The sequence below is a fragment of the Drosophila ananassae genome, chromosome XR, assembly GCF_017639315.1.
Source record: "Drosophila ananassae strain 14024-0371.13 chromosome XR, ASM1763931v2, whole genome shotgun sequence".
NCBI lineage: Eukaryota > Metazoa > Arthropoda > Insecta > Diptera > Drosophilidae > Drosophila > Drosophila ananassae.
The window spans coordinates 7,788,650-7,799,071 of record NC_057932.1 but is presented as its reverse complement, the minus strand read 5'-3'; the positions used below and the strand labels follow the sequence as shown (position 1 = coordinate 7,799,071).

The following is a 10,422-nucleotide window of genomic DNA, read 5'->3' as shown; positions in this document are numbered from 1 at the left end:
GCGTACACGTAAAATAGAGTATGTAGAACGATCTTTACACGTTCCGACTCGTATTGTGTTAGACGAAACTGTTATTCCAAAAAGGTATGCACGCGTATTGCTTCAAGCTATTTATTTAGACACAGTAGATTTGAGAACCGCGGGTTCTCTAGGAGAAGTCCATGCTTTAACCAACACTGGCCGAGTGCGTCCAACAACTCTTGAGGAAGCTATGGAGCTATATCAAATCGGACGTTTTTTGGAACTTGATATATTGGCCCAAGGATGTGAGGATTTGATTTTAGAATGGTTATCTCTAGACACCTTACCCACCGTTTTAAGGTGGGGCTGCCAACCTTATGATTCTGCATGGGTTTTTCGACAAGCTTGTCAATATTTGCGAGAAGAATTTTCGGCTGTTAGCGCCTCGCCAGTTCTGCATCAATTGGATAAATCCAAGTTAATACATGTATTGCACAGTAACTTTTTACAAGCGTCAGAGTTAGAAATATTGCAAGCGGTTTTAAAATGGGGCGAGTAAGAACTTATTCGACGTATGGAAGATAGAGAACCAAATTTGTTGTCACATACAGCCCATTCAGTAACACGCAAAGGTGTAAAAAAACGCGACATAAGTGATACGGAACTAAGAGAAATTCTGTCAGAACTGCTACCTTTAGTACGGATGGACCATGTCTTACCCCCTCATTGTGAAGTTTTATGTCAAGCCATTCAAAGAGGTCTTGTAAGTACACCTCCATCACATATGATTGGGGATGAAAGAGAAAATCTCCGTATCAACGCCTGGATTCGTGGAGGGAAAAATCAGGGATTGTAAGTAAGGCCGCGTCTATTTATGCCATATTTTAAAGAAGTAAAAACTTTTAGAAGAACGAATGCCAACGCACAATCACGTAGAAATATTACGAAAGCGCACGACTAGGCATCCTCCAAATATTCCAGACACATTGTATATGGTATCACACCTAAGTTCTGGCTCAAACAGGGGTATTGGGACAGAAAGAAATAATGATGAGCAACATTTTGGTTTTTTAGGGGGAGCAGTTGCCACAAAAGAGCCCGAATTTTCCATATAATCGTCGAGGAATTTTTTATGGATAATTTTGAAAGTTTCTTCACATCCGGAATTTCGAAAACGAGCGTTAAGCGACCTAGAAGAAGCTAGGAGTTCTAACAGGAATTCATGCCGTTTTCTTTCGAGAAATTCCTAACAACATAAAAAATTACAATAAAAAGCATGTAGCCTGTCTGTCTGTTTCTGCGCAAACTAGTCTCTCAGTTTTGAAGCATTTTGTTCCAGTAGAAACTTAGCACACATCCTTATTTTATTTGCAGGCAGTATATAAATCGGACCGGCCGGGATTGGTCGACTATACCGTATGCCTTTTAACTGATTGATCGGAAATGCCCTAATTTGGTGTTTTTTAGGTTAGATGGTTGAGACCTTCTATGGATTCTATTACGGGCAACCTAAGCCAAAATTTTTGAGGATCTTCAAATGTTGACGTTAGCGTTTTGTGTCAGCTGTGTGAAAGTTTTGGTACTCCGAACCCATTGGAACATGATTTACGATACTTATTGGAAACAGGTGACTATGCAGACGCAGCACTAGTGTTTACAGCAGATGGAACAAATGATCATTTAAGACAAGACTCAGGATCCTCGAAGTATGGATTTCGTCCAAAAATCGAACTTCCTTGCCATAAAGCAATATTAAGCGCGCGGTCACCATTTTTTCGAAATTTAATTGCGCGGCGTACACGTAAAATAGAGTATGTAGAACGATCTTTACACGTTCCGACTCGTATTGTGTTAGACGAAACTGTTATTCCAAAAAGGTATGCACGCGTATTGCTTCAAGCTATTTATTTAGACACAGTAGATTTGTCTTTGATCTTGCGTGGTGTTGGATCAAGTACAACCGCGGGTTCTCTAGGAGAAGTCCATGCTTTAACCAACACTGGCCGAGTGCGTCCAACAACTCTTGAGGAAGCTATGGAGCTATATCAAATCGGACGTTTTTTGGAACTTGATATATTGGCCCAAGGATGTGAGGATTTGATTTTAGAATGGTTATCTCTAGACACCTTACCCACCGTTTTAAGGTGGGGCTGCCAACCTTATGATTCTGCATGGGTTTTTCGACAAGCTTGTCAATATTTGCGAGAAGAATTTTCGGCTGTTAGCGCCTCGCCAGTTCTGCATCAATTGGATAAATCCAAGTTAATACATGTATTGCACAGTAACTTTTTACAAGCGTCAGAGTTAGAAATATTGCAAGCGGTTTTAAAATGGGGCGAGCAAGGACTTATTCGACGTATGGAAGATAGAGAACCAAATTTGTTGTCACATACAGCCCATTCAGTAACACGCAAAGGTGTAAAAAAACGCGACATAAGTGATACGGAACTAAGAGAAATTCTGTCAGAACTGCTACCTTTAGTACGGATGGACCATGTCTTACCCCCTCATTGTGAAGTTTTATGTCAAGCCATTCAAAGAGGTCTTGTAAGTACACCTCCATCACATATGATTGGGGATGAAAGAGAAAATCTCCGTATCAACGCCTGGATTCGTGGAGGGAAAAATCAGGGATTGTATGTAAGGCCGCGTCTATTTATGCCATATTTTGAAGAAGTAAAAACACTTTTAGAAGATCGAATGCCAACGCACAATCACGTAGAAATATTACGAATGCGCACGACTAGGCATCCTCCAAATATTCCAGACACATTGTATATGGTATCTCACATAATTTCGGGCTCAAAAAGGGGTATTGGTTTTTTTGGTTTTTTAGGGGGAGCAGTTGCAATACCGCCACCGGACAACCAAACGTTATTAGCTATGCGGAAGCGTGAACATAAATTGCGTCAATCACCAATGTGCCAACGTGCATTGCTGCTCCCTCTTTCGTCAAAAAATGAAAATGACCGGCAAATTAGGCTTAGAGTTGTTAGAGAGTTTAATCTTCCGGATGAAGTATCTGATATATTGGGGAACTCCTTCCAAATCAATAAAGGAAGTATTGATCACTCTATAGAAACAACTGTTACTACACAATATCATAATGATTGTTCCAATTTTGAGTTGCAAGTTATGTGGTGGAAAGCCTGGTAGCTATTGAGAGTTCAAAAACTCCTCCATATTGCCAAGAATTTTTGATTGAATGGTTCAATTCAGTGCGTGTACATCATAATTCTTTGCAGCAAGAATTGCTCATTGACTTAATTAAGCATAATTCTCTTAATTCTCACTAATGTTAATAGACACCAGTATTATTGTCCACCGCTTGCATTAATGTCTCGTATCTTTGTTTTTGCTGCTTATTCAGAAACGGCAGATTATTTCAATTTCTACAATGTATCAAGATTGTATTGTATCTCTCGATTTAATTCTTGGTTGAATGTATCGATGCAAGATATCTTCACATGTCGTATGTGGTCGAAACTAACGAACAGCAATTCATTTTTATATATGTAGAAGATAATCAATTTCTTTTTATCATTGTATGCATATTGAAATATATGTGAATTTGTTAACTCGTGTTGTAAATGTGTTAATTTTTGCAAGATTAGTAAGTCTTCAGAATGAAATTTTAAATATATATATAATTGAAAGATTCTATTTTACTTTTTACCCGTCAATGAAGGGATATACGAAGAGGCGCCTTGCGGTAATGTCGGTTTTTTCGGCCTATAAAATAAATTTTAGATTATCCAAAATTTTAAAAGTTTGGTTGATTCTTTTGAGTCTATCTTTGTTCGAGAATCCAACCTTGTTCCTTATTAGACTCAAAAATTCAAAATAAACTGCAAGGGTATATTTTTCTTATATGGGCATAAACCATATCTTACACTAACTTTCGGGTCTGCTAGAACGGGCTCTTTATCTATTCGTTATCGGATTATTTGTGGCCTCTTTAGTTTTGTTAATAATAGTAATTATAATTTCCATATACGCGAATTGCAACTGTCATAACGATCTGGTTAAGTTGGGATGTATTGTGTAACAATGACAATTTAACAACCTAACAATTTTTGCAATGTTTTGTTCCATAATTCAATAATAGTACGCATAGGTACTAGCTTGTCACGTAATCGGCGATCTGCAACATTTTTTGACATTTACTTCCGAATGCCATAAAGATTTCTTCATTTCAGAAAAGTAACAAGAAAAGGAAAGTTAATTTCGGGCGAAACCGAAGTTGATATACCTATACCACCACTAAGGTGGTGGTTTTTGCAATATTTTGTTCCATATATCAAACATAGTATGCATAGGTGCTTGCTTGCCACGTAATCGGCGATCTGCAACATATTTTAACTTGTACTTCCGAATGCCATGAAGATTTGTTCATTTCAGAGAAGTAACAAGAAAAGTCAATTTTGGGCCAAACAGAAGTTGATATACCTATACCACCTTTTAGGTGGTGGTTTAATTACAAAATATACATCGGATAAAATATACATCGCAAATATCGGACATAGTCAGCCGGTTATAAAATATTTATTATAATTTTTAATTATTTGCTTAAATATCCCGAAAGTTTACAATGTAGTTTCTTATTTTTTTAATAATATTTATATGTTTTGGGCAAAAAGTGTGTTATCTTGCTATGTGTGATATAATATTATAACTATTACATTGACCCGGTCACTTGGCAATAGTAGTACATTTTTTGATCTACTCTTCAGTCGGCTTGGAAAAGGCCATCCATTCCTCGGAGGCCACAAAAGAGCCCGAATTTTCCATATAATCGTCGAGGAATTTTTTATGGATAATTTCCGAGTTCTAACAGGAATTCATGCCGTTTTCTTTCGAGAAATTCCTAACAACATAAAAAATTACAATAACAAGAGAGGAAAGCTAACTTCGGGCGGAGCCGAAGTTGATATACCCTTGCAGTTCAGTCGCAGTCCACTAGGTGGCGCCACGCATCTTATATTATTAAATATATAGCGGATCGTATATAGTCGGCCGATCCTTATGAAATTTGGCATATTGAATTATTTTGCCCAAAGAGTAATCTGTACCAAGTCCCATCTTTCTAACTTAAAAAACACCAAAGTTATGCCAATTCCGATCGATCTATGACAGCTATAGGATATAGTCGGCCGATCCTTATGAAATTTTGTACATAAGATATTTTGGTCAAATATAACATGTGTGGGAAGTCCCAACCCTTTAACTTAAAAAACACCAAAGTTATGGCATTTCCGATCAATCAGTTATATGGCAGCTATAGGATATAGTCGACCGATCCCGGCCGTTCCGACTTATATACTACCTGCAAAGGAAAGAAGGGTGTGTGCAAAGTTTCAACTCGATAGCTCCAAAACTGAGAGACTAGTTTGCGTAGAAACCGACAGACAGACAGACAGACGGACAGACGGACAGACGGACAGACAGACAGACGGACAGAAAAAGCATGTAGCCTGTCTGTCTGTTTCTGCGCAAATAGTCTCTCAGTTTTGAAGCATTTTGTTCCAGTAGAAACTTAGCACACATCCTTATTTTATTTGCAGGCAGTATATAAATCGGACCGGCCGGGATTGGTCGACTATACCCTATAGCTGCCTTTTAACTGATTGATCGGAAATGCCCTAATTTGGTGTTTTTTAGGTTAGAGGGTTGAGACCTATGGATTCTATTACGGGCAACCTAAGCCAAAATTTTTGAGGATCTTCAAATGTTGACGTTAGCGTTTTGTGTCAGCTGGGTGAAAGTTTTGGTACTCCGAACCCACTGGAACATGATTTACGATACTTATTGGAAACAGGTGACTATGCAGACGCAGCACTAGTGTTTACAGCAGATGGAACAAATGATCATTTAAGACAAGACTCAGGATCCTCGAAGTATGGATTTCGTCCAAAAATCGAACTTCCTTGCCATAAAGCAATATTAAGCGCGCGGTCACCATTTTTTCGAAATTTAATTGCGCGGCGTACACGTAAAATAGATGAGTATGTAGAACGATCTTTACACGTTCCGACTCGTATTGTGTTAGACGAAACTGTTATTCCAAAAAGGTATGCACGCGCAATTAAACTGTTATTCCAAAAAGGTATGCAGGATTTGATTTTATAATGGTTATCTCTAAGACACCTTACCCACCGTTTTAAGGTGGGGCTGCCAACCTTATGATTCTGCATGGGTTTTTCGACAAGCTTGTCAATATTTGCGAGAAGAATTTTCGGCTGTTAGCGCCTCGCCAGTTCTGCATCAATTAGATAAATCCCAGTTAATACATGTATTGCACAGTAACTTTTTACAAGCGTCGGAGTTAGAAATATTGCAAGCGGTTTTAAAATGGGGCAAGAAAGAACTTATTCGACATATGGAAGATAGAGAACCAAATTTGTTGTCACATACAGCCCATTCAGTAACACGCAAAGGTGTAAAAAAACGCGACATAAGTGATATAGAACTAAGAGAAATTCTGTCAGAACTGCTACCTTTAGTACGGATGGACCATGTCTTACCCCCTCATTGTGACGTTTTATGTCAAGCCATTCGAAGAGGTCTTGTAAGTACACCTCCATCACATATGATTGGGGATGAAAGAGAAAATCTCCGTATCAACGCCTGGATTAGTGGAGGAAAAAACCAGGGATTGTATGTAAGGCCGCGTCTATTTATGCCATATTTTGAAGAAGTAAAAACACTTTTAGAAGATCGAATGCCAACGCACAATCACGTAGAAATATTACGAATGCGCACGACTTGACATCCTCCAAATATTCCAGACACATTGTATATGGTATCTCACCTAAATTCTGGCTCAAACTGGGGTATTGGGGCAGAAAGAAATAATGATGAACAACATTTTGGTTTTTTAGGGGGAGCAGTTGCAATACCGCCACCGGACAACCAAACGTTATTAGCTATGCGGAAGCGTGAACATAAATTGCGTCAATCACCAATGTGCCAACGTGCATTGCTGCTCCCTCTTTCGTCAAAAAATGAAATTGACCGGCAAATTAGGCTTAGAGTTGTTAGAGAGTTTAATCTTCCGGATGAAGTATCTGATATATTGGGGAACTCCTTCCAAATCAACAAAGGAAGTAATGATCCCTCTATAGAAGCAACTGTTACACCATCATCGGCCCAAAATGAGGTTAGTTTACTTGAAGATGAAAACTAGAGTCCCCCCCCTTCGCCAGCTGCTCATGGATCAGTTTCACAATACACAAACGCTGCACCTTCGTTTCTATCGACGGCTACAATGGCATCATCAGTGTCGTCTTATAATACTGATATGGTTCACCCATGTAACAACCGAAATCTTACTTTTCCAAGACATCACTCAACTGGTATTATTGGTGTAGCTAATTTTATGGCATATAATTCTGGTCCTGGAGCACAGTGCAGCTACGCACGTCTTTCAAATTCAAGTCAACATCGTAACGATTTGCCTGCCTTGATAACTGAGGGCGATTTTGGATTTTCTCATGATAACAGTCTGGGGTCTGATGCCGACACCGAGGGTGGAGCATCTGCATTAGATGCCGGTAACAGTCATCTTTCCGAAATGATGCCGGATGTAGCTATGGCTACGGCATCGTTGGGACAGCTTCATTTGACAAATAGTGGATCTGGGTGTATTTCCACTAGCACACGCGCATCAATTATTAATAACGAGGTACCAGAAAGCTTGCAATTGGATTTAGGCGATGGTCCAAGCCCCCATGTCGTTGGAACTGCAACAAGTAGTATTACTATACGTAATATTCAGGTAGGCTTCCATTACCGTTTAATTAAAAATGTAAATAATGCTATTATTTTCAGCAACTGCCTCAAAATAGTTACCACCATTTTAGGCATCGTTCAAATTCACCTATTGAAATCCTGCGACAAGGGCAGGCCTCACCTACGTTGCATCGCGAACATTCCGGAATGTTTAATTCCGGTCCTCCCAGATTTTTATAGAGGCTGCAAATTGGACCGACCAGGAAAAATTATTTAAGCATGCCTTTCCGAGTAGAATCCAATATAACTATCCGCAAAGCTTAGATAATTAAATAAAATACTTATAAATTATAATCAATTTCTTTTTATCATTGTATGTATATTGAAATATATGTGAATTTGTTAACTCGTGTTGTAAATGTGCAAATTTTTGCAAGATTAGTAAGTCTTCAGAATGAAATTTTAAATATATATATAATTGAAAGATTCTATTTTACTTTTTACCCGTCAATGAAGGGATATACGAAGAGGCGCCTTGCGGTAATGTCGGTTTTTTCGGCCTATAAAATAAATTTTAGATTATTCAAAATTTTAAAAGTTTGGTTGATTCTTTTGAGTCTATCTTTGTTCGAGAATCCAACCTTGTTCCTTATTAGACTCAAAAATTAAACATAAACTGCAAGGGTATATTTTTCTTATATGGGCATAAACCATATCTTACACTAACTTTCGGCTAACAATTTTTGCAATGTGTTGTTCCATAATTCAATAATAGTACGCATAGGTACTAGCTTGTCACGTAATCGGCGATCTGCAACATATTTTAACTTGGACCTCCGAATGCCATAAAGATTTCTTCATTTCAGAAAAGTAACAAGAAAAGGAAAGTTAATTTCGGGCGAAACCGAAGTTGATATACCTATACCACCACTAAGGTGGTGGTTTTTGCAATATTTTTTTCCATATATCAAACATAGTACGCATAGGTGCTTGCTTGCCACGTAATCGGCGATCTGCAACATATTTTAACTTGTACCTCCGAATGCCATGAAGATTTGTTCATTTCAGAGAAGTAACAAGAAAAGTTAATTTCGGGCCAAACAGAAGTTGATATACCTATACCACCTTTTAGGTGGTGGTTTAATTACAATATATACATCGGATAAAATATACATCGCAAATATCGGACATAGTCAGCCGGTTATAAAATATTTATTATAATTTTTAATTATTTGCTTAAATATCCCGAAAGTTTACAATATAGTTTCGTATTTTTTTAATAATATTTATATTTTTTGAGCAAAAAGTGTGTTATCTTGCTATCGTAATTACTTAAAATAAAATCCACTGATTTCGGGTGTTTGATATAATATTATAACTATTACATTGACCCGGTCACTTGGCTACGCACGTCTTTCAAATTCAAGTCAACATCGTAACGATTTGCCTGCCTTGATAACTGAGGGCGATTTTGGATTTTCTCATGATAACAGTCTGGGGTCTGATGCCGACACCGAGGGTGGAGCATCTGCATTAGATGCCGGTAACAGTCATCTTTCCGAAATGATGCCGGATGTAGCTATGGCTACGGCATCGTTGGGGCAGCTTCATTTGACAAATAGTGGATCTGGGTGTATTTCCACTAGCACACGCGCATCAATTATTAATAACGAGGTACCAGAAAGCTTGCAATTGGATTTAGGCGATGGTCCAAGCCCCCATGTCGTTGGAACTGCAACAAGTAGTATTACTATACGTAATATTCAGGTAGGCTTACATTACCGTTTAATTAAAAATGTAAATAATGCTATTATTTTCAGCAACTGCCTCAAAATAGTTACCACCATTTTAGGCATCGTTCAAATTCACCCTTTGATATCCTGCGACAAGGGCAGGCCTCACCTACGTTGCATCGCGAACATTCCGGAATGTTTAATTCCGGTCCTCCCAGATTTTTATAGAGGCTGCAAATTAGGAAAAATTATTTAACCCTCTAAGCCTGTCTGAAGGCACATATTACGTTTTTGGCCCTAACAAATAACTAACAGCTTTTTAATCGTTTAAATAATTTTTGGCGGTTGATAAAAAGTATATTGAATTATAAATCTCAGCTTTAAAGATCTCCAAAGCACTTAACGGCACTTATGCTTAGGAATACATAAAGCATATGTTGTTTCGCGCATAAAATTTGGTCGGCGGTATGTTGTGTGTTGCTGTTTGAATAGTAGCAAATTTATAAAACCTATCCAGCTCATAATTTTTTTCTTGAGAGGTAAGTTTATTCACTTTTAAAATTAAGTTGAAGATTTACAAATATATAAAAAGCATGCGTTGTGACAGCGAAAGACCGATGCCTTGAGGCCCGTTTGGGGATCCAAGACAACTTTTGTTGCCAGCTGATAACCTCACAATTTGTTATGACCATTTTCTGGTCTGACGGTCCGCCAATCGGCATGGGTCTGGCTCCGGCTAGCTCAACCAGGGCCGTGGTTTCCCTGACCCTTCCCATTGTGACCGCTAACAATAATAATCATCCAACATATACTAAACAGCACATGTTAGACGTTTCACAACACTAAATTCCCCACAACATTTAAATTCAAATCCTAACATACCGAGACAAACTAACTTCTAACACTCATCCTCACCTGATCAATACGGGATCTCTATCCTACTCCTGCTGACATGGAGTAGTTGGGCCTGCCCTCCCTTCCATAGCGGAACGCTGGC

General features: G+C 38.4%; 1 protein-coding gene across 1 annotated transcript; it reads left to right on the top strand.

Annotated features, from left to right (window-relative positions):
- The first annotated feature begins 7,066 nt into the window (after positions 1–7,066).
- LOC26513666 lies at positions 7,067–8,111 on the top strand. Its single transcript, XM_014903521.2, has 2 exons — positions 7,067–7,738; positions 7,792–8,111. Exons 1-2 carry the CDS (start codon positions 7,229–7,231, stop codon positions 7,930–7,932), a joined length of 651 nt encoding a protein of 216 aa, XP_014759007.2. The 5' UTR covers positions 7,067–7,228; the 3' UTR covers positions 7,933–8,111.
- The last annotated feature ends 2,311 nt before the right edge of the window (positions 8,112–10,422 follow it).

What these genes read in the sequence shown, in the direction of transcription:
- LOC26513666 (XM_014903521.2), top strand. Translation starts at nt 7,229, where the DNA reads ATGGCATCATCAGTGTCGTCTTATAATACTGATATGGTTCACCCATGT. An exon ending in TTACTATACGTAATATTCAG is followed by an intron (nt 7,739 to 7,791) that starts GTAGGCTTCCAT and finishes TATTATTTTCAG; the next exon opens with CAACTGCCTCAAAATAGTTA.